Raw genomic sequence first — 25,239 nt, 5'->3', positions numbered from 1 at the left:
GGTTTAAAAACCCTTTGTCAAGCTGAGGAGGCATCTGTCTATCACAAATGGGCCTATGAACTTAACTTTATCAACCTCCTAGATACAGAAACTCATGGACTCAATATAGACATTGTATATGATACACTACAACCTGCTGGACATCTGACTCCCCAGGTAGCAGATACCTCTCCACGTTTACCAGCTACATCTCCCTTTTCCCCTATCTCAGCCTGTCTCTCACCCCTTGGTGCCTCCATTTCCATTTTCACTGACTGATGTTCTTGCCTGCATTGCATGCCAGCCTCTGGCTTCTTTACTACTTCTTCCATCCAGAAAGAGCACACACACATACACCGACTAGATGCTTCCTCAGTCTGATGAAGGTTTTTAAACCTGAAAGCCCATGCCTCACAGATGGCATCTCAGGCAGCTAAGCTGAGCTCACCTGGAGCCTCACAACTCGACTGCAACCAGCAATCCTCAGGCCTCTCAAAGATCTTTCAATTGTGGCCTTGGGTCCACCACAATCTGCTGGCTGGGAAATTGGCTCTGTGGTCAAACCCAGAGGGTAGTAATTAATGGAAGTCAATCATCATGGTGCCCTGTGACCAGTGGAGTTCTTGGACCCATATTGTTCAACATCTTCAGTAATGATGTGGACATTGGAGTCAGAAGTGGATTGGCCTAGTTCGCCGATGACACCAAACTTTGGGGCAAAGCATCCACACCAGAAGACAGGTGGGTGAACCAGGCTCACCTGGACAAGCTCAGGAAATGGGTGGATGAGAACCTGATGGTGTTTAGCACCAAAAAATGCAAGGATGTCCACCTTGGGAAGAAAAATCTGCAGCATCCTTATAGGCTCGGCAGTGCTACGCTGACTAGCACTATGGAAGAAAGAAACTTGGGGGTCGTCATCGACCACAAGATGAACATGAGCCTGCAAGATGATGCTGCGGCTAGTAAAGCGACCAAAACGCTGGCTTGCATCCATAGATGCTTCTCAAGCAAATCCTGGGACGTCATTCTCCCCTTGTATTCGGCCTTGGTGAGGCCGCAGCTGGAGTACTGCATCCAGTTTTGGGCTCCACAATTCAAAATGATGTGGAGAAGCTTGAGAGAAGTCCAGAGAAGAGCCATGCACATGATCAGAGGGCAGGAAAACAGACCTTATGATGACAGACTGAGACCCATGGGGCTCTTTAGCTTGGAAAAGCGCAGGCTCAGGGGTGATCTGATGGACACCTATAAGTTTATCAGGGATGACCAGCAGTACCTGGGGGAATGCTTGTTCACCAAAGCTCCCCAAGGGATGATGATGTTGAACAGTTATAAACTACTGCAAGACTATTTCAGGCTGGACATAAGGAAGAATTTCTTTACTGTCCAAACCACCAAGATCTGGAACAGCCTGCCATCAGAGGTGGTTCAAGCACCTACATTGAACACCTTCAAGAAAAAAATGGATGCTTATCTTGCTGGGATCTTATGACCCCAGCTGACTTCCTGCCCTTTGGGTGGGGGGCTGGACTCGATGATCTTCCAAGGTGTCTTCCAGCCCTAATGTCTATAAAATCTTAGGGGTTTGAGCTTTCCTGAGCCAGGACTGTGAATGTGTGTGGTGGCTGGAGGTTATAAGGTGCCTCCTACCTGCTTTCCCCAGGGAGATCCTGGCATTTCCTGGGGCTGCTGTGCCACCAGCAGTCCCACCAGGCCTCCCTACCCTGTCTGAGTTCACTTTTAGTGGTCATTCCCAGGACCTGGGGCCTTCTTCCTCATAGTGCATGTCCACACCTCCAAGTTCATCCTGGCACAAGAGCTCAGCAGGGACATGTTCTTCCCCTGCAGTGAGTGCCGCCTCCAGCTCTGAAATTGGGGCATTAAATGGTTTAAAAAACCCAAACATATGGCAATAGGTGCATATGGAATGAGGGGGGTGGCACTCACTGGAACCCCAGCATCAGGAGGTTCACCTTGAGGAACACCAGCTGCTCCGCCAAAGCAGGATCCAAGGAGATGCAGTGGGGTGTCACAACATCCCCAGCAATGCTGAACACCCTCTCACTTGGAACACTAGTTGTAGGACAGGATGGGTGTTGGCAGGCAACTGTGGCCAAATTCTGCCACATCTGGCCCCGGGGTGCCCAATAGGTCAAGGGATCTAAGTTCAGTGGCTTAATGTCTTCGCTGAGATAGGTAGCCACCATGGCCTTGGCACTACCTGCCCAATGCTGGGGTCTGGTGCATTTGGACCCCAACACTGAAATCTTGCACTTGGCCCACATTGGCAGCACCTCTTGTGGAGGAGACTGGCTGCTGCTGGGAGTGCTGGCACAGGAAAGTGGATCTCCTTCTTTCATGTCCCCCCACCTGTGCCCTTCTGCCTCCCAGACTGTTTACCAGCACCTCCATCCAGTGATCCAGGGTTTTGCTGGTGCACATGCTCCACTTCACCCTTAGGTCGCAAATGGCTGCCAGCACGTGGACTGTACTGGACCGCAGTGGATCCAGCCGTTTCTTGATGCCCTCTGGTGACAACGGCTTCCGCCAGCTTGCCCCAGCCAGGAACATTGATCCCCTGGAATTTCTCCATTTGGTTCTCAAGTTCCCTCACTATGGGACTCGCCTGGCTAAGGAGGGCATCACCAGGGCTGACAGTCTTAGTGGCCTTGAGGAATGGCTTGAGGAGCACCAAGATCTGGGAGATGGTATCCCACTCTGTTTTGTTAAGTGGGCCGCTGATCCCGAGCAAGGTCATCTCGTGGATGGCCTTCTGTTGCTCCACCAGTCTTTCCAGCATGAGGTACATGGAGTTCCACTGAATCTCCACATCCTGGATGATTTTGTGCTGTGGGGCATTCAGTTCTGCCTGTTTGTCCCACCACCTTCCTGCACTTTGAAATGAGCTGGCTGGTTGTGATGGAGCCTTGTCCCCCTCCAAGGCATGCTTGAGTATGAGGTGAAACTTGTGTGCCACACAGCAGATGCCAAAAAAGTTGGCATCATGGACTACCTTGACCACATTGGCCTCGTTGTTGGTGACCATGAACCCATGGGTGAGCTCACTCTGCCCAACGAGCCACACCTGCACCATGTGGTTCATGGTCCCCATGATCTCTGTTGCCATGTGGAACTTATCCGTCACCTCCGCTTGAAGGCCTGACTGGTGGCACTAGTGCCCTGTGAGAGAGAGAGAGAGAGGCATGATCTCCACCCCAGCTACTCCAGATATCTGAGGTGAAGCGCAAGGCCACCTGTGGACCTGCCTTGCACAGCTCCTCCCTCAAGTACTCCCTGCATGCCTTGTACAGGGAGGTAACCACCATCCTGCTGAAGGTGGGGTGTGCTGGCACTTTGTAAGATGGGGCCACGAGCATCATGAGCCACCTGAGCCCTGGCTGTTCAACTAGGGTGAAGGGCTGGCTATCCAGAGCAAACATCTCCCTGATGCTCTGGGTGATCTTGCTTGCCTTTGCAACTTGCCCCAGTGTGTGCCTGCCCTTTTTCCCACTATTCCAGGGTGGCCTGCCTCTGCTGTGGGGTGATGAGGGCTTTGGATTGAGAGGGGGACTTCTTTTTGGGCACACTCCCACTGATGCCAGCCTGAGGAGGAGCAAGGGGAAGGGGGCGGTGCCTGTGGAGATGCATTAGCATCCCCTTAGTGCTATAGTGTTTCTCCTCCTTGCCCCAGTTGGTCTTACATTGGCAGTGCAGGCAGATAGCATACCTGGGATCATCTGCCACCTCAAAATGATCCCACACCACACTACCCCCTTGATTTTGGGGTGTGGGTTCAGATCTTGCCTGATCCCCCTCAGCAGGCAGAGGTGCAACAGCAGGAGGAGTGGACTCAACTGAGCCACTTGCCTCCACATCCTCTACCTTAACCTCCTCTGAAGTACCTTCCAGGGAAGGAGACTGGCTCTAAGGGAACTTGGAGGGGAGTGGAGCACAAACTCAGATTCATCCTCAGACCCCGGACTTTCTTTTGCTAGGGCGCTCAGGTCCCCTGCTTCCAGATCCAGATCCTCCTCTGGCACTGAAAGGCTCAGGCCTGGGAACTGAAATGGGGGTGAAGCAGACTGTCATGCTGGTGCTGCTGGGGGTTGTTATGGCTGGTGTTATTGGAGGGGGTGCAGATGCAGGCTCTGGTCCCACCTCCTTGCTACCACCAGCACCAGAAGCCTCATGCCTGCTAGGACTAGGGAAGAGGGTGCATTTAAGTTTGGGGGGGAGAGGGGAGGGAACTTACAGCTCTCCTTCTCTGGCCAGAAGAACTGTCACCTGCCTTTCCAGCATGCATCATATTTCATGTGCTGAAAAAGATTTGTATCTGTGTCTGCATGAGTGCGTGTGTAATAAATGTATCTGTATTGAGTGCTTTCCATGCAAAGCACTACTTTCTTTTTGTTTGGGGGAGGAGGGGGATAAAAAGAACAAACAACAGGATTTGGGGGAAGGGCAGGCAAGAGTAAATAGGAAAGGATTAATGGCAGTGGCTACAACTTGGTAGCAAGGCACTACCAAACTGCAAGCCAAGCTTATAGATGCCGCTCTCTGCTGCTGCTCCAGGCACTCACAGATGCAGTTGCAAAATGGTATGCAGCACTTCACAAACAGCCTTTTTATGGTGCTTCTCCGTCCCTTCCCCAGAGCACTGGGATTGGAAGGGACCTCAGGAACAGATCATTGTCACTGACCAGCTACAGATGTCAGTATCAGAGCAGTCCTTCCCCCCCCCCTTTCCCTGCAAGCTTGCCTCCGAAACAGCTCTGAAACGTCCAAAACGTTTCGGATCACCCGTTTCGTTTTGGAGCCCTGCATTTGGTTTCGGTTTTCGTGTTTCGGCCATTGAAATGTCCAAATCCTAAATGAAATGAAACAGCATCCGAAATTTCACAAAGACCTATAAAATAGGTGTAGACATACACATAGAGAGTGTGTGTGTGTGTGTGTGTGGTGTTTTTGTATTCAGCAGTGGTGATTGTATTCATTGCTGTACAATATATAATTTTTGGCCTGAAGATCTTCAGACATCCAAGAATGGGCCCCCAAAAGCATTCCTTTGGTGAGGACATCATCCTCACTTCTTATACTAGTTACAAATTCATTTTTAAGAGAAGTGTGGTATAAATTGGTTTCAAATCTGGATCACGGTGAGAAGAAAATGCCTCTCTGATCAGATAGATTAGGAAGATAACTCCATATATAGGGACATGCATACAGATTGGAAAATGGGAGTGAGAGAAAAAATGACATTTGGTTATGCAGTATGAACACATGGACAAATAAGATTTGTGTATGTATATCTGCTCATATTTTGCTTGTGCAGCCTCATGGATATAACAATCTACAATTGGGTAAAGCCATTAAATGTGGAGATGTAAGAGGATGGAATCTGTTGTCTAGTGTAATATCTCAGTTTTGCATCCAGAACAGTACATGTCAGTTCTGCTTGTCAAGTCTAGCTGTCACTCGGAGGTCCTGCCCAAGTGATATAGCTTCTGCTTTCAGTTTGCAAGTGAAAGATAGCTTGCAGAGCAGGACATCATGACTCAAAAATTAGGTTTGGGTCTAAACAAATAGCCACAAACTGAAGACTCCTTCACTTAAAAACAGTAAAACAAAAAAAAACCCTCACCTGAATGTAGAAATGAATTACATGGCTGGCTCTTTAATTTTATAAAGGTGCTGAACCAGATTCTTGGATCTGTAAACTTCAGGGATGCTCATAACTGGAACTGTATCTAAGGCTCATACTAAAAATAAAGTACTATTTATTTTGTTTCAAGATGCACAAAAATCACCACAGAATTGTAGTTCATATTTAGTGGGAGGAATGGTTAAACCACGTTTCATTGCAGAGCACACTGGTTTTACAGCTCTCAGAATAGTTTTGTTTCCCAAACAAACCAGAAAATTATTTTCTTCCTGTGAAGGGAATTAAATGATGCCAGTTTAAGAAAGGGAATGTAAGCCTTTTAAGCGTTCACTTTATTTGGAGCTGTCGCACAGGTTAGAACTCTCTTTTCTGGAGATTGGTCCAATAGGGCCAATTAAATTAATTGTATTTTTATGCTGTAGACCTAAGAGAATACAGAGGTTGTACAGACAAACAAAGGCTGTCCAAATGCTGCAAGATCTGGTTTATGAGCTGGATGCTTCGAATTAGCTTGCAGGGCCTGCTGCAGGTCAGAGTCTGATAAGCTGGTTATTTTACAGTGAACTCCTCCAACAATTGCCCACTTCTTCAAGTAAATTGTCCCACAACAGCTACTCTGCTTTAGCTCTCTTTTTCCTCTCTCAGGATGATACCCTTCATTCTCAGGTTATTCCTATGGCTTGCTTGGATTTGAGATAGCTGTCTAAATGACTCTGTGTGTGTGTGTGTGTGTGAATGCATGCAATATTCACAATTAAAATATCAGAGGTGCCTGTAAAGCTCTTTAGTTGGGAAATTTTAATGGATATGTTGATTTAATGGAATCAAAGTGATTAATGAAAACTTGTCAGTTTCACCAAAACTTTTGATGGATGCATAAGAGGAAGGAAGTCTTCCCTGTTTGGGTCTTCTGCTTGCCCATCCTCTACTCAGCTGATTGTTGGGGAGGATGCCCAACCCCAAGGGTGTGCAGCATTCCTCCTGGTGCTGTTCCAAGTGGTGTTTAATGTCCTGGGCTACCCAAGTCCCTAGCAGAAAGCAAGCCAGGAAGCTGAGGAGCCTGCTTAGCAGCTTGCAGTCTTCTGGCCAATTTTGTTTTGGTTCTTCTGAAATACAGTGTTTAAAGTTTCTGGGCTGCTGCCAATTTTGCCTTTCTGACTTTTTTTCCTATTGGGAACAAAACCTCTAGAAATGTGAAATGTTCTTGAGATGGAAATTCTGATTTTCACCCAGCTGTACTTAAAACCTCATCTGATATGTAGTGTTGTCAGAAACATGGTGCCCTCAATGTCAGGTTGAAGCAGTGGTCTGATACTATTTTGGAAGAAAGAGAAATGCCTATTGGCTCATCACCAGGGATCAGGGTTTTCTGTTTCCCACAGAAAAATGAACCCCCCCCCATGGGTTTACCTTTTTAACTGAGAAAAATGTGAATTTCTCATTTAAACAGAAAAATGCACAGATTTTGTACTTTTTCAAAGAGCTCTCTGCCGGCTGGCAGAGTTCCAGACTGCAAGGGGCTGGGGGGAGCGGGAGGAGGGCGGTCAAGCTGAGGGCGCCATGTGCATGTGGAAGGCTGCAGCCTGGGAGTGATGGGCTTGGACCTGTGTCCCGGTGAGCAAAGGGGGCAGGGGGAGCTTGAATTTTCCATGATAAAAAAGCATCATATACCAAAATTTATAGGTATTTAGAATGTATTTTATGACAGTGATTCAGACATTGCTGGGCTTCCAAATTGCTTTAAAATTGTAAATATATCAATAAAACATTGTGGTCAGTTGATACGTGTGTGTGTGTGTGTGTGTGTGTATATATAGTGGCATTTCATTTTAGTTGCAGATTTTGGGGGTTTTATTAGAGAATGTATGATTTTCTTTTAATCAGAGAATTTGCAATTTTTTAAACAGAGAAAACCAGGATCCCTGCTCACCATGCCATTTGCTGTAGTGCAAGGCTTTTCTTGCCTAAGTTTGTCAACCAGGTCATTTCTTATGAGAACCAAAAGAAGCTCAGCCTTCCTGTTACAACCTGCTCTTGCAATGAACTAACACTCTAATGTGTTTTTATGTACTTGTGCATTTTTCCTTTTTTTCAAAATGTAGTCTTTCAAGACAAAAGAAAATATCCAAGAGATTTACAGTTATGCTAAATATGTTCTTTCTTTTATAGCTGTTTCCATAATGAGGTACAGTGCATCATCTTTTGGATTTGCTGTAAGTACTTTTATAAATACGCTTTATAGCATTATGTTCCACTCTTTTTTTTGTTTCAACTGTGACTACTAGTATTCCTGTCTAAGTTCCTGGCCAATGAATGTGCCCAGGCATGGTAGAATAAAATCAGTGACTGATTAGAGAAATACTTGAGCAAATGTTATCTTAGAAATGATAAATACAAAATATGATGGTCTGTTTTTATAGTCTCTTTTTGCTAGGAATTAATGTGCGGTAATATCTACCCATAGATCTTACACTGATAGATACTGTAGAAAAAACCAAGATGGATATACACCAGTATTTGCTTTCTGCAGTATATTCTGTCTTCAGGCTTTGATCTGATGCCCAGAATTCACTTCTGAAACTTGATGTGAAATCCTATCCCCACTGAAGTCCGTTGCAAAATTTCCATTGATTTCCATGGGGCCAGAATTACTATATTACTGCATCTTATAATCAGTACTAGTTGTCAATAAGAAGGTAAACAATACTTTTTCAGGAGAGATTATCAGTAGAGCTAATTATTTCTAATTAAATGGAAAGTAACTTGAAAGTGCAGCCTTTTCTCATATTTTCACATAAATTTGAAAGTAGCAGTATTTCATGAAAATTTTGTTGTCTGCATCTGAATTATTGCAGTGATAGAGATCCATTTCTGAGCAGAGATACCACAACAAAAATATTCAAAAAATATACAATAAAATCTCTCTTATCTAGTACTTAACCATTCCAGAATACTCTATTAACCAGAGTTTCTGGCTGGACGGTCAGACATGGCGGCGAGGGGGAAATCTCACATGCAATGGCCACCACCCACCACTCTGTGATGTTGTTGCTTCTTTGAATGTGGCCGCTACCACCTTCCCTTCCCTGCCCTCCCATGTCCCCCAGCTCCACGTTATCTGAAAACCCTTCCGGGTTTTATTTCAGATAACCAGATTTTTTCTGTAACCGGCAATCCCCTTACCCCAGGGATGCCGGATAACAGAGATTTTACTGTATTTATGTTTTGAAAATGGGCGTATAGTTATTTTGCTGAAGATGCAGCATAAAGTAAAATTTAAAAATTTATATTTGCAAAGTTGCTGTGCCAACTTATCTTAAACAAAAACAAGAAATTCAAAGAAAAATGTATGGATTATTAGACTGCTTGAAAATAATGGTCATTGCTTTTAGAATTAGTGTGTTAAGGAATATATTAGTATTTTAGGTATTAATGCTGATTACAAGATTGCTTTGGCCAGCAATTCTTCACAGTGGTGGATTACAGACATAAAGCTCTTAATTCCTTGATTGACTGGTTCAGGTTTAATGCACGCTAGTATATAATAACACACAGTAAAAAGCTGAAGTTCATTTTAATGAATGTAAATCCTGCTTTCATCAAAAGGATTTTTTGGAGATGCTTTGTCCCCTGGAAGTGGAATTATAAATTCATTGCTGTAAGTACAGTATACTCTAATAGTCTAAAAAAGCAAATGACTTTATATCTCTTTCAGTTTGATGCTACCCTGGATGTTTTGTCATCAGCAATAGTACTGTGGCGTTACAGCAATGCAGCGGCTGTGCATTCTGCACACAGAGAATACATGTAAGTATATTTAATTCTTAGCTTTGATAGGAGACTGAAGAGTTTTTGCAGTCAAACCATGATGCTTTAATTTCTAAGACACTGACAAAGACAAATTCTAACATGCCAAATAAATATTAGTTCCTTATTTTCAGTCAATCTGTGGTCCTAAACTTTCATTTTGTGTTCAAACAAATCTCCCCTGTGATTTAGATCCTTGTTTTTGTTCTTTTAAGAGGATAACAATAAAGGGTTTGTGCATTTCTTTCTGAACAATCAATATTACCATACATGATATGTAACTACACCCTGTGTTGAATTCCTAAATATATTTACATTTCATCTTCTTGTCTCACACTGAGCTGAATGTCTGGTATTAGATGCTTGCATTATACTTGTGTTTCCCTTGACAAAACTGAGGTCAGCTTTTTCAAAATGTTGAGTGCTTCTTGTTTTGTGACGAGCACTGTCAGATCTCCTGGATCTTTTAAGAAGCTGATAGAACTGGACATCTGACAAAATGAAGCCTGGGGTAGCCACAAGATAGTACATAGATAATCTGTTTAATATAGCAACTATGACCTACTCTAGTAGTCTTCAATACATGACATCTTGGGGGAAAAAAGTTTGTGGAAGGCTGAAGTGACCACTGATTCATAAAAGTCTGCACCCATTTAAACCATGACTAAATTTAGCTCACTGAAATGGAGCAAAGCAAACTATTTTACACGTGCAGTTTTCTAGAACAGGGGCATGTATGTATGTGTTTTTCTGGTGATTATTTGAAAATAGGAGAAAATGATTTTTGGTCAGATTAATTTTTTTGTACATTTTTTTTTTTTATCTCCTCATCTTCTCTTATCCTAAATGCCTTGAGCCTGTAGGAAAAGGAAAAAAGAAAGAAATTAAATTAACCTTTCAAAGGGCATTTTATCGCGCTGTAAATCGCTCTTCAATTTCTTTTTCCCTTCCCATATGCTATGTATTCCCGCTGGTTTTCATTGTCTCAAATGAAATTTGGCACAGGAAATCAGAGAGCCTGAGATCTTATTGCTTTTGAAATCTTCAGATGAAAAGTGTTAGATAGGAACTGAATATTTATTATTATTTGTCTCCAGGTATCATCTCCAGAAATATATGAATAAAATTTAATTTTCCTGCACAAATTTGGACTTATTACCTATACTTTGTCTGCATGTCTTGGTTTTATGGGAATTCTTTGGGGTTCCTGTCAGCATTTAATTAACATATTTAAGCAGACCTCTTCTGCTGGATTATTCCAGAGTGAATGTAGTGTACCTTATGAAGAGTTTTTATAAAATCAGTAAAGCCTAATTTAAAAAAAATAGAGCCACCATCTCATGATGGTCAAACTAGGGAAGTTAATAGCAAAATGGCTTACTTTTAATTTGCTTTCTGTAGCCCCTATTTTTAAAATAAAGCTGAATTAGTAGATGGACTCATTGACCCTATCTTCTAGAGTGAGTTATCTAAGGTTATATAAAGGCAGCAGTATTAAACAAAAGAACGCGACCATATCTTGAGGACTTTTTCATTGACCGGGTAATCTAGTTATCTCTGTGCTTTCACACAATATCATCTATTTCTGGCAGAGAATCATATTCCAGCCATGTGAAGAGGCAGTCGCATCTGTAATTCACAAAGACAGTTCTTATGGTGCCAGGTTCTCCTGGGAGGAACATCTCTAATTTCCTGTTGTGCTTAATCAGCCTCTTGCTTGAAAGGGTATGTGTGAAGTGTGTTTTCCTTCACTCTGGGAAGTGTTGTGTGACCCCTGCAGGCTGCTTACTGATCTTGTAAATCATCTTTGTATCACGCACATGTATAACTGCTTGTTCCTTGACAATTCAGGAAAGGAGTAGCAATTGTTTTGGGTTTTTTTTCATATGTTAATGGACAAATGGGGAATTTTGCATCCTGACTCATGCTAGGGTACCCTTCCTGGTAGTTCATGTCCCTACCCTTTGAGGGACATTGGAAGCTCATATTAGAGTTCAAGTCATGCTGCGTACTATCCATGTTTAAGCATGCCTAGTCATGCTTTCAGCATAGGGGCAACTTTCCTATGCTACACATCTTTGACTGCTTAGGACTTTGGCTTTCTTACGCATACAGAGAGTCTGAAGTCAGCAGTGCTATTTATCTAAAGTGAGCAAGATTGGGTTCCTTATGATAATACCTTTTTTAGTAGCTCCATCCATTCTTTTGTGATTGCCTTAACTAGGGTGTGCAAGGGAGCTGATCAGAAGTCTACTAGAATGAGTGGAAGCCTTCCTTCTGATTGACTTCCAGAAAGCCTGTGATATCGTACACAGGGAAAGTCTGCGGACTGTGTTAGCTGAATTCCCAACAAATTAATTGAACTCACTGAAGTTTGTATGCCTGAATCAAGACACAGAATTAGCACCTATGGAAGAAAATTGGACCTCTTCCCAACTGGAACCAGATTGAGGTGGTCTGTCTCTGATCCTATTCAACCTGGCACTGAAAAAAGGAATGAAGAGCATAAACAGCATGTGTATACAACTAACAGATGAAATACAGAAAATTGGACTACAAGTGAACATGGATAAAACATAATATCTGCTGGGAAACAGGACAGTAGTACATCAGGGGCTTCATGTAGCAATAAGCAGCACAAATTTTAAGCAGGTGCCCCACTTAAAGTATTTAGGTTCTATCATAGGACAGGATGATAATATAAAGGAAGAATGGACACCGGAAGTAGAGCCTACTTTGCAATGCACAAGCTTCTGTCATCCAAGCTCATCCCAAGGAAAACTAAGTTTCAAGATTATAAAACCATAGTCAGGCCATGTATAACCTATGGTAGTCAAACATGGGTTTTCTCACAAGTGAACAAGACATAAGTAGATCTTTTAAGGGAAGATTTTACAGAAAAAGTTTGGTGCACAGAATAATTCCCATAACACAAGAATGGATAATGAGAACCAATATCGAGTTACATCACTTGTGTAGAGATCCAACTCTGACATGGGGAATTAGAATACAGTGACTATAGTGGCTGGACCACATTGAAAAAACAGAAGCAATCTGGACACCAGAGAAAGTGCTCCTCAAGGTGCCAGAATGGAGAAGACCATCTGGAGGACCATGACCAAGGCGAAGATTGTTAGATGATGTAAGATTAGACTTACAGAATTAAGTGTGCACAACTAGAGGATTAGGGCACACAATGGATGGGAATGGATGAATACAGTAAAGGCAGCCAAGGGCCTCTAGGACCAATGGTGCTATTTATTTATTTATTTATTTATTATTGAGTTCATAATAATACATTATGAATCCAGAAGTCTAGAGTTTGAAATCCAGAAAGTCTAAAGTCCAGAAATATAGGCAGATAAGGCCAGATAAAAGCAAATTCTAAAAACATTAATACATTCTAGGTCATATCACAAGGCTCCCCAGCAGGCACAATAGGAACCTGGTATTTGAATTCTATTTACTGGCGCAGATTCTACTACCAGTTTAACCTGTGCAATATCAGTTTCCTTCAGTGTAGTTGCTATGTTTAAAACAAGCATTAGAATTTGAGTTTGGTTCAGATGGTTTCTCATTAAATGCTTTTCCTTGTTATCTCTTTCCTACAATAGTCACTAACAGAAGACAAGAAAAATCTTTTCTAATAGCAGTTTGTTATGCAGATGAATAGAAATGGATACTGCACATCAGAGGCGATGCGTAGGTGGTGCACGCGGGTGAACGTGCACCACCTACGCGTGGCGGTGCACAGTGTCGGTGACACCTATGGGCAGTCACCGCTTGCCACCCTGCCGCCGGCACTGCTGGCGGCATCTGCGGGTAGTCCCTGATCACCCTGTGGTTGGTTGGTGCTCGCCACCCCTCCCACCGCACTGCCTACAGTGCTGGAGGCATCTGCAGGAGCTCCCCACTCTCCACTGCTGGGCTTCTGCTGCCACTGGTGCAGCTGTGCCCCCCCAGCTGCTGGGGGCACATGCCGTTCATGCTGCACATAGAAACAGAAAATTGGAGTTGGGGGACCTCAGGAGGTCATTCTAGTCTAATCCCCTGCTCAAAGCAGGACTATCCTCAACTAGATCATCTCAGCCAATGCTTTGCCTACCCAGGTCTTAAAAACCTCTAAGGTTGGAGATTCCATAACCTCTTTGGATAGCTTTATTACCCTCCCAGTGAGAGAGTGTTTCCTAATATCTAAGCCAGGGTGGGCAATTATTTTGGGCGGAGGACTGCTTACTGAGTTTTGGCAAGCCATCGAGGGCCGCGTGACAGGCAGCCAGGGGCCCCATGGCTGGATAGAGTGGCTTGGCGGGCTGCATCTGGCCTGCAGGCCACATTTTGCCCACCCCTGATCTAACCTAAACTTCCCTTGCTGCGACTTGAGACCATTGTTCTTTGTTGTGTCATCTGCCACCACTGAGAACAGGCCAGCCCTGTTGTGTTTGTAACCACCCTTCAGGTAGTTGAAGGCTGTTATTAAATCCCCATCGCCAGTCTTCTCTTTGCTGGTTCTAACAATGATTCACACATAATATCTATATTATATGTTATCACTTACCTGATGGATTTACCTCTTTTTTTTTTTTTTTTTAAGAATATAAATGGCCTGATAAACTGGAGGTTGCAAGCGGTCTTGCTGAATGCTACTTTAATAAATTATCATTTATTTTTCCCTGTGTCGTCATAAAAAGAAACGGATGGACTGTGTACCTAGTAAATTATAATTGCAGTTTTACAAGGTACTTTCTAACTGTACCATGTGACTTTGAAAGCATGATGAATACCTACATAAATCGGGCATTTCCAAACAGATTAAATCTATAAGACTCTAGCCCATGAGCCACTAATAAGTTTGTGATTTGATACATTGTGGATGGAAAAACATTTTGCCGTTGGTGCAATTTACTAATCAAATGAAATGTAGAAGTTCATCAATAGGCGTATGTGTCTATGTATATTAGAATATTAACTGAAGAAGGGATAGAGCTTGAGGAAACAGGCACTGCAAAAGGCCAGGAAGAAAAATATTACAATTATTCTGAGGACATGATTCATGAGCTCTTGATTTTGCTCAGCATGACCTGCTGAGCTGCATATAAATGTACAGAGAAAATTAGACCCGCTGAACAAGCTACTGAAAAAGCAAAAGATCAGGAAAGCCAAGGTAAAAAGAGGGCTGGCATAACTAGGTTTTCTAGAAAATAGTGGTGAATCATCTGAACAAAATGAAAAAATGGACCATTGAAAGCACTGACAGAGAAGAGTTTCTGCAATTCGATGGTTTATCTTAATCAGGGGACAGAGTAAGAGAAGAGAATAGGTCTGAATGTACCCAACCAAACCTTTGAAGGATCCTAGATTTAAGAGGGAATAGGACCTGTAAGTCCATTGTGTGCCCTAGTCATCTAGTTGTGCACACTTAATTCTGTAAGTCTAATCTTACATCATCTAACAATCTTCGCCTTGGTCATGGTCATCCAGATGGTCTTCTCCACTTGGGACTGCTTCCTACGGTGCTTTCCAGTGCTGCATTCAGACTAGTTTTTTCAATGATTTTGCCATTTCCTCTCCCAATTCTTCTACTATCTCACAGATCCCACCACCTGGAATATCTTCTCCTCTTCTAATTTCTTAGATTAACCTTTATACATGTAAAAAGGATCCTCTGTTGTACTATATTTAAATCCATCAGTCTCTGGGGACAGTCTCCATGATCCCTCTCATACAACCTACATCCCACCTCTTCAGCAATTCATGTGTATTGGCATCAGGATAATAGGCTTTATCTTGCAAAATGGTGGGTGCCCTCTACTTCGGTAGATTTAAATTTACACAAAAGATGCTTTGTATCTCTCAGAATCACACCCAGTGCTAGTTATCATCCAGGAACATTTTCTCCCTTTTAAATGGAATCCCACTAAGCCCAGGATAGTAAAAATATCATGACCACTGGCTACCTGTGTATTTTAGCCAAGAGCAGCTCCATGGCTGTCATGATAAAAGGATTTACTTGCATTGCTGTGCCTACGTACTTAATATCATACTGTGCAACACCTGTTAAAAAAGACATGCGCCTAAGATATGCCACTCTTGAATCATGGTATGGTTGGTAAGATGCTGCAAAAGTTTGTCTAGGCATTATAGGTAGGATGACACCATGTGAATTTGTGCAACACTCAGGTGCTTGACAGATTGAGGTCATGCTGCAGACCTGTGGATCTTTCTGACCGTCCTGGCTTTTGACGCTGATGCTAGTTTGCTTGTAAAGCAAACTTCTGACTTCTGGTTCATTTTCTATCATGAAGCACTGCCAATGGGTTCTGTTCATAAACATAACAAAAAATCTTCATCCAGAAAGCTGCAGTTATCATGCAAACTGTTCTCATGCCTCATATGACTAAGAACTAAGAGCAACAGGTGGGAAAGTTTTGCACAATACAGGCAAACAACTGTATCAGTAAATAAAATGCATAAGTAGGTAAACTAAGTCAGTGATGCATACATGTACATTTGTCCATTACTTAACTTAATGCTTCTTTTGAGGTTGGAAAAGTTTGGCTTTGGACTCTTCCTACAGGACCTACTAATTTTGGATTGTCTTTTCTTCCATTTACCATTAGAAAGTTTTGGGGGAAGAAGGCAGCTTGGGAGTTTGAAATCTTCTCTGTTTCTAATGTTTGTGGGTTGTCTACTTCCATTAACAACCAATTTCTTTCAGAGGAGGTTTATTAGTAAGGCTTCACTCCATTTGCTATTTTTCTTCTACCTTTGGCACTGATATATGGCCCCATTACCAGACAGTCTGCACTGCACAGTGTTATAAGCATCTGTCTTCGAAACACGCTTTTGAGAGAGTCCCCATTTTGCAGATGAGAAGTAAAGGCAAAAATGCATGAATTGACTGAGGTTTCAGGGCATGGGGAACTGCCCCTGGCAGTGCCAAGGTAGGGAACTGGAAATCTCCTGGCTTCATGGCTAGTACCTGGACCATCCTTTTTCCCACTCTGTACTTTCATCTCTTAGTTCTAGCACACTCCTCTGCTGTAATACTTATCGGGGCATGTTACAATCTAGTCTGTCTCTAATCTTTTTTCCAAAGAATTTAGTACAAAATTGTTGAGAATCATCTTTCATAGTTTCATACTAGTTAGGGCCAGGAGGGACCTGAACAGATCATCTAGCTTGACCCCCCTGCCACAGGCAGGAAGGAATGCTGGGTTCACAGACCCCAGACAGGTGATCATCCAACCTCCTCTTGAATTTGCCCAAGGTAGGGGTGAGGACCACTTCCCTGGGAAGTTGGTTCCAGATTCTGGCCACCCTAACCATAAAATATTGCCTCGTGTTCTCTAACCTAAACCTGTTCTCCATCACCTTATTACATAGATTTCATAGACATTGTTCCTCATCACCCCAGGTGGTGCTGGGAAGAAAAGGACTCTACCTGTTTGCTGTTGATCTCCCCCAATGAGTTTTTGTAGGCAGCCACCGGGTTCCCCCTCAGCCTCCTCCTGCCGAGGCTGAACAAGTTCAGGTCCCTCAGTCTCTCTTCATAGGGCCTGTCCTGCAGGCCTCTCACCAAGTGGGTGGCTCTCCTCTGGACCCTCTCCAGGCTGGCCACATCCTTTTCAAAGTGCGGCACCCAGTACTGGATGCAGTACTTCAACTGTGGACTGACCAAAGTCTCATAGAGGGGGAGCATCACCTCTCTGGACCGGCTTGAGATGCATCTTTGGATGCATGACAAGATATGGCTGGCCTTGCTGGCTGCGATCTGGCACTGGTGGCTTTTGTTCATCTTGGAGTCAATAATGACACCTGGATCCCGTTCTGCCCCTGTGCTTTCAAGAGGGGACCTCCCCAGCCTGTATGTATGCTGTGGATTCCTTCTCCCAAGGTGCAGCGCCCTGCATTTGTCTACGTTGAACACTATCCTCTTCTCATCTGTCCACTTTTGTAGTCTGTCTAAATCTAGTTGCAGCCTCTTTCTCCCTTCAAGTGTGCCCACCTCACCCCACATCTTAGTGTCATCAGCAAACTTGGATAATGTGCTTTCAACTCCCTCATCCAAGTCACTGATGAAGATGTTAAACAGTGCGGGCCCGAGGACCGAGCCCTGGGGTACCCCACTGCTCACATCTCACCAGGTTGAGTACAACCTGTCTACCACTACTCTCTGGGTGCGCCCCACCAGCCAGTTTTTTACCCATCCAACTGTGTAGGCATCAATGCCACAGTTGCTTAATTTATTAATGAGAATGGGGTGAGAGACAGTGTCAAAGGCCTTCAGGTTGGTCAGGCAGGACCTGCCTTTGATGAACCCATGCTGGTTGTCCCTGAGCATGATCTCCCCTGCTGGCCCCCCACAGATGTGCTCCTTGATGATTTTCTCCAAGATCTTCTTGAGGACTAAGGTGAGGCTTACGGGCCTATAGTTACTTGGGTCCTCCTTCCTCCCTTTCTTAAAAATGGGGACCACATTAGCTAGTTTCCAATCCCCTGGCACCTGGCCAGATGACCACGAATGATCAGACAGCTGGGCCAAGGGCTCCGCGATGACCCCTGCCAGCTCCCTCAGCACCCTTGGGTGGAGAGCATCTGGATCTGCAGATTTAAAAATGTCCAGCCCTTCCAGAAGATCCCTAACTACAGCTGCGCTGGCCCAAGGCCTGGCAAAGCTATCCCCAAGATTGTCCCTACCTCTGGCAGGAGGGATGTCCTGGTCTTTAATATCTTTAATGCTACAGTTCATAGAAAGGCCTTTAAAGAACTTGCAGCCATCCATAGCAATAACCTGAGTATTTCTCCAGGTGCCACAGGGAAGTCATTCTGTTTCTGCTTCTTGCAATCTCTAGCACAGGAAGTCGCATAGCTTGAGTGCACTGCCTCGTGATCTTACTGTTCCCTAGTGTACCATGGTGATGCAGGGTGTGATAATACAAAAGGACAGGTAGAACATCTTCCTTGTAATACATGATCTAAGCTAAAATGAAAATTGGTTTCTTGTGATGGAATGTCACAAACATGCTCAAATTAAAAGGCACACTCTGGTTTACCGAAAAACCTTAAGAAGTAACTGTAAATGGGAAAGAAAGCTTGGTTCATGAACTAGCCAAGAAGCCAAGTGACTGCCACTTCCCTGCCTTGGCCAATTTCTACTAAAAAGAAAAAGGGAACTTTTTATCAGTGAAGGTAATTTTTGAGTGGAACAACTCACACAGATCCAGAATTTTGCAAAGGGGGTGTAGGAGCAGAGACCAGTTCTGTTGGGGTGGTTGCACCCCTGCTCCCATCTTCTTTCCTTTTCCCCAGTTCCTGCATGCTTGCTGTCTCTGTCTCAGGCTGAGCTCAGCCCCTTTGCAGGCTGGCTAGAGTGGGACAGAGTTCCTCTTTTTCCCAGGACGGTAGGGACAGTGGCAGGCAGGGGAGTGGGGAATAGGAGAAGAGAAAATGGGGAGGGGAGGGAACATGACTGAGCACAGAGGGGAAGGGGGGGGTGTAATTCCTACCTGCTTTGCAGACTTAAAGTCCCTGGCTGCTGCTTCTGCCATGTGGTCAGAAAGGGGTGTGCACTGCAGCTGTACCACTGCACCTGCTCTGGGTCTACGCCTGCAGAGGTCTGTAGTGGAATCTGTATTGCATTAAAACATGATCTAGGTTAAGCAAAAGTTATGGCCATGTCATATGAATCATTTAGTGAAAATCTATGGCCTGTTGCACAGAATGTTAAATTAGATGATCCCAATCAACTCTCTGGCTCTTAAGTCTGTGAATCCCTATCACTTTTATGATATTACTGGCACTTGAATGCCTGAATGCAGGTTTCGTGCCATGCCTTTGTGGTGCTGCAAATTGGCCAGAAGTTCTTAGTGCCACCAGTGAATGCCTGTCTCTGATTTGGGAGAGAAAAGCAAAGAGGAACACCACAGAAAGAGGCACAGAAAAAGCAAGAGCTTGGACACTGCAGAACACGTTATTTGGGGCCATTGGGGAAGAAAAAAAGCCAAGTGCTGGGTGAAGAAAGCTTGGAACCATAGGCAAAGGAAACCTCTGCTGCTGGGGCACAGAAGGAATCAAACAGACAGGACTTTGTAGTTTTTGTAGCCAAAATCCTGTTTATTTACAAATGAATTGTTTGGATCGCTACTTGGATAATGAAGCAATATTCCCTTTTCTGTCCTTGAATATTTATCTCACATTTCTCTACAGTGAATTGAAGACAGTTTTCTGCCTGTGCACTTTGTCTCTGCTGCTGGCAATTTTTGGGGCGTTATGAATAGTGTTGGAATTTGTTATGTTGGCCATGGCACAAACTGCCTTTGCACAACCTATTAGTATTGCAGTCACCTCCAGTTGGCAGCCAGTGTTTTATTATACAAGTTATTCTTTTGTCAATAATACCCAATTAGAGAGAACATTTCCCAGGAATCAGTCTGTCAACATCTCTGTTAGTCATGGTATTGGGCTAATAGAAAACCTCACTAATAGTGAAGATACTGCTGTAAACCCAATTCACATTTCTTCAGTTGTGGGTTTCTTTATTGTACATTTCAGACTCCAGCTAGTGTTACACTTATTACTGTAATAAGGCAATTGAATTGTACGGTGGGTAAATAATTCCTAATGATCTTACATACTCTCAAATACGTCACTTTCTATGTTGCTATAGCATGACAGATAGTGAAGGTGCTCATCTTTTGTTTTTAACTTGGAAAAGCCAGTATCTACTGCACTGATTGGAGTCTAAAAGGGCAGAATTTGATCTATGGACACACATGATCAGTAAAGTTTTTAGCTATTTCCCAAACATGCACCAGATGGTAAAAAAGCTTTTTGTCCAGTGAAAGCAGCCATTTCCATATCAAATGCAGAAAAAACTTTGCCTAAGATGCTCATTAGGAGAGAAAGTAAGATCACACCTTACTGTGAGTGGCAGTCAGCACAAATAACCTAATTTCTTACATTTTCCCTATATTATTTATGTTAGATTTGCAGGCGTTTGCTCAACAGGAGGGCATCATTGTAGCATTATTATTAATGATAGTCTAAAACATGTACTGTACTGTACTCTGAAAACACTACCTAAATCCTGCCATCTCCGTCTCCCTTGTCTCTTACAATAGCTGGATTTGGTCCTTTCTTAAGTTAGTGCCTTCACTGGGTCTTTCTCCTAGGGATTTGATTACAGAACTATGATAGCTATGCTTATGTAGGATCATAGATGCTCTGACTTGATGAAAAGGCACCAGTATGCTCATCTACTTCGACCTCGTGAGAAGCCGTACCCAACAGCATACCAAGCCCATACGTTCCGTTTAGAAAAATGACTGGTCTCAATTTAAAGCATGTGAATAAGGAGGGATATGCCATGTCCATCCAAATTTGTTCCAGAGTGTAATTTCCCTCACTGATTTAAAAAAAAACAAACTTGCACATTATTTCTGATCTGAGTTTGGATAGCTTCAGCTTCCAGGCATTGGGTTGTGTTATGCCATTTTGGACTACAGAACTATTAACTGGGGGAATGCCAGTGGGATGTGTTCCCATGTGTATAGGCCATGCAGTAGGTCTGCCTTAAGCAAACATTTTCCCTAGCAGCTTATCTCTGGTACCAGCTGCTACCAGAGCTCCTTGGCCTGAGCTCCTTGTTCTCTGTTTTGCCTTTCCGCTGATTTGCAGTTTTTATGGTACCAAAAGGAAAGCAGTTGTTCAGTGTTTTAGGGCTTAGGTGGCGAATACTTATTTTGGGTAAAAGGGCAGAGGTATGTGGAAGTGCATAATGGGAGTTAAATGTTAAAGACATTTTAATTATTGTCACATTCCTAATGGAGCTACTTCTCACTTGACGCTTATAAGATGCTGTATTTTTGGTTCCAGCATCTTTTCCTTGGCTTCTTTTGCATGCTTCCTAGGCACAGTCTCTCCATTTCCTCTCCCTTTCCAGAAGTAGGGCCTCATGACCTGCTGCCCAGGGCTCCTGGGACCTGTGCTGACTCTCCAGACTTCTTGGTAGTCTAAGCACTCCCTCTCCCTTTGTGCACATCCTGGGTTTACAGCATACCTTACAGTGAAATATCTAGGCTTGCCAGTTTTGTAAAGGTTTTCTACAAAAAATCTAGATAAAACAATATAGCACCATTTTCCTGTCGCGGTTCCTATACTACTTGTGAGTGCTCCTTCTGGCTTGGGTCGGGGTGTTTTGTAGCTCATAGATTCTTTAAATAAGGGAAACCCTGGAGTCAGGGCCGCCCTGCTCTTAACAGCTGGTAACACAGACTTCATGATCCCCTTTGGCAAGGGGGCCCTTTGATTACCCTTGTCAGGTGAGTCCTTCACCAGGTGATGGGCTGCTTAACTATCCCCCCTGGCGAGAGCCATTTCTTCCTGCAAAGCTTCTCTGCTTAATGGCTGGTAGACTTATTAGCCCTTGGCCAGGTGCAGAAATTTGAGGTTCCTAATGTCAGGCAGAATTTATAAGCTGTACGTGGATAGATTCCCCAAGCTGTGCTACTTACGTTACCAGGTGGATGTTGCGCAGAGCTAGGAAAACTGCTTTAAATGATGTGAGGAACCAGACAAAGTAGTGAACCTAGAAAAAATGCTCAGAAAAATCGGAGAGGCTGTGACGCATCATTTTTGGATCGGGAGGAAAGAAAAATTGCTAGCTCTACATGCTACCCGTCTGTCAGGTAGTGTTGGCAGCAACAAGGGCCAGGCTCAAACAACTAGGGGACCGTTGTAAAGTTAACAAGCACACTTCTCAGAGATCTGTGATGAACTAAGTACTTCCCATGGGTGCCTAGGATCAGCAGTACTTTTCCACTCGCAAGTATTAAGACCTGCATTTAAAACACAGGAAACCTAATTAAGGAGAAGGGAAAATAGTTTTAATTTGAGAAAACACAGCATCAAATCAAGAGGATATTTGTAAAAATACTAAGAGAAGCACTCACCCTGATAGTATCTTTGCCAGTAGTCCTATGCTCAGTTTTTCTTCCCTGTCCTTTTTCTCTGGTGACTGGTGGCAGGAGTTTGTGAAGTCCCAAAATTTAGGAAAGGCAGTTAGGTCATGTCTGTCTCCATTTCCCTGGGGATAATGCTACTTGGATGCCTTTGAACCATCTCCACTGTCTTTCTCTCGTGCTTGCTGTACTGCTGCCTCTAGTGAGGATGATGCTATCTCTGGGCTAGTTCAGGTTTTTTTTGAAGATATCTTCACTTTACAAGTGATTTCAACTCTTAAGTGCTCTATAAAAATCCTCAGTTTACTCTGCTCTGTTGTTGCTTTCTGCAGCGTCAGTGAAGAGCCATCACTTCTGTAACCCCTTGCTGCAACACAATGCCAGCTCAAGAGTGATGGCTTAAGAATGGTATTTAAAGGCTTGCTTTTTGGGAATTGGCTGATATGTACATATATTCATTAGAATGGTTCATGATAGGCAGCAGGGGTTAATTGACTTCTAAAAGCCTGGGTCTCTGTGACAGTTTTTTGGACCTTCAGAAGCAGACAGGCAACAAGGCCAACAGATATATGTACATAGTCTGAGAAACTGGGGGCATGTACCATACTGCTCCAGAAAATGAAATAAGGTGGCACCAGCTCACAAGGCCAGAGTGGGGGCCCTGAGATTCCTGTTTTGGGAAGGGTGTGCATGTGATGAGCTTAGAGTTTACTGATGGAACTGAACATGGGCGGTGTGATGAACACAGAGAGACCAGTCAGCGACAGCCATGGATGGAGAGTCGTCAGGAGTCATCCGGAGGGAAGGAGAATGCAACAGACTTGAGAGTAACAAAGGGCCCGCTGCCCAGCTCCTCCTTGTCCTCCTCCCTGAGAGGTCCCTGTCCTCCGGGAGGGGTCCCTGAGGCAACCATTGACAGAGGGCACACCACCAGCCCCTCTCATCCACCCCACTGGAGGTGGGGTGTGGGCCTCGGCATCCCACCTCCAGGCTGCTGACATCTGGCACCTAAGAGAGAGCCTCAGAGTGAAGCCTGCATCCTGGCCAGATGTTTCTTGACTCTGATGACAGCTCTAGAATTGGTAGATATATAGATGCACTTGATTGTTTGTATAGTTTCTTTTCTGTTATCACTTTATCAATACATTTGCCTATTATTGAATGGCAAGGTCTGAGGGTGGGTCCCCTCCTGGAACAAGGCATCTAGGTCTTAAATTGGTAAGGTGAGATCCTACCAGCTATAATGATTTAAAATTTTGAGTACTGGATAAAAACGGGCTCCTTATTGAGGCTTTATTTAGCATTATTGCAGCTGTCTGCCCACTAGGATGTCAGATCTAGGATTTCAGTGATGCTGTTATATGATGGAGGGAATGTAATGGCAGAAAAAAAGTATTACTGAGATACCCTGTGACCAGGCATCTGCTCCTCCTGACTAGAAACCACTTTCTTTCCCTAAGTTGCTGTGTCCAAGCTCCCTTACACAAGGTTATGTGACTATATAAAATGAACAGTAGTTTGTAGTCATGCCATACGTAGGGTTAGCAACATTTCCGTACTCTTACACACAAAAAATAATTTTTGCCAAACCAACCACAATTTATTCCATAGGAAATGAGGGAAAGAATGCGAACCACTTATCTGAGTTTATCAATAGGTCTAAAACCCTCTGCCTTAGGCTTACATAAAGAAAATCTGTAACTTTTCTGAAAGTCTGCAGTTTATCTGATAGTTGATGTACAAATTAGGTCACTGCAGTATTTCAGTCCTACAAATGAGCACTATTTTATTTTGTATGTGGTTTTAGGGAAAGGATCATTTAGACTCAGTCATAACATTTACAGTATCTGTCACATGCAAACAAAGTAAGAGTTACTTTTTCTGTGCAATGCATGGGGGAGAGTACTGATGCACAGATGGCAAAATCTACACCCACCCACAAACAGGGGCAGACCTTGGTGCCTAGAGGAAAAATATATGAGGATGAGCTAATATACAAGCTGAATGATCACCTGGAAAATTCTCAAATTTGTGAAAATTGTTTGCAAACTGAGAGCAGCTTGAGAGTGAGAGCTTAAACCTTGCAGTTCTTGCTAGATTTTAATTTTCATCAATGGACCTAACTGAGTCCTCTAACCAAATTACTGCAGATACTTCGGAACAGGACATTGGGCTTCCTAATGTGAATGATTCAATTGATTTCAGTGGGACTACTTATGGTAAGTGGTATGCTCTGGTAACAAGCATGTGCAATCTTAAATTGTATTGAATGAAGAATCTGGGTTTAGAAAATTGAATCAGAGCTAACAAACACAAGATCAGAATTCTTAAATATCTTCTCTGTATTATATTATCTTACTCTCTCTTCATGACCAATTGCATTGTTAGTTAAAAGCAAAAAATATCATCGTTTTTTTGGACTATGAATAACTTCCTTATTCCATTGGGGCACTTGTATCTGCCTCGTGAGTAATATTTAACACTATTTCTAACACTGATAGGATGCAACATATTTAACTTTAATTAGTTATATAATATAACTTGGAATATATATTATCTTGGAATATATATTATTTATTTAGAAGTTTAAATATATTCATTAGAGTTTTGTCTCTAAGGCCTGTAGTTGGTTTTATGGTAATAAAGCTAACTTTATGGGGGGTGGGGTGGGGAGGGGGAATTTGAAAATGTGGGTGATTTCTAAATGTAAAATATTTGGTAAACAAAATCTGTGATAGCATGCAGTGGAATACAGGTTTTATTGGCATTTCTTTGGGGTAACTTGTTTTATTACTTGTGCATAAATTCACTTATTTCATAGATTTC

The 25,239-nt window shown here is 43.3% G+C and overlaps 1 protein-coding gene across 1 annotated transcript in view; it reads left to right on the top strand.

Moving 5' to 3' along the window:
• TMEM163 (transmembrane protein 163) overlaps positions 1 to 25,239 on the top strand; it is a gene marked incomplete at its 5' end in the record, with an annotated part of 208,546 nt that overhangs the window by 94,956 nt on the left and 88,351 nt on the right. The window contains 2 exons of the mRNA XM_019553605.1: positions 7,814 to 7,857; positions 9,360 to 9,451. Of these exons, the coding sequence (XP_019409150.1) occupies positions 7,814 to 7,857; positions 9,360 to 9,451 (136 nt within the window). The remainder of the gene's footprint in view (positions 1 to 7,813; positions 7,858 to 9,359; positions 9,452 to 25,239) is intronic.

The sequence above is a fragment of the Crocodylus porosus genome, unplaced genomic scaffold, assembly GCF_001723895.1.
Source record: "Crocodylus porosus isolate Cpor-Errol unplaced genomic scaffold, CroPor_comp1, whole genome shotgun sequence".
In the NCBI taxonomy this organism is placed as follows: Eukaryota; Metazoa; Chordata; order Crocodylia; family Crocodylidae; genus Crocodylus; species Crocodylus porosus.
This window is presented reverse-complemented; position numbering and strand designations above follow the sequence as displayed.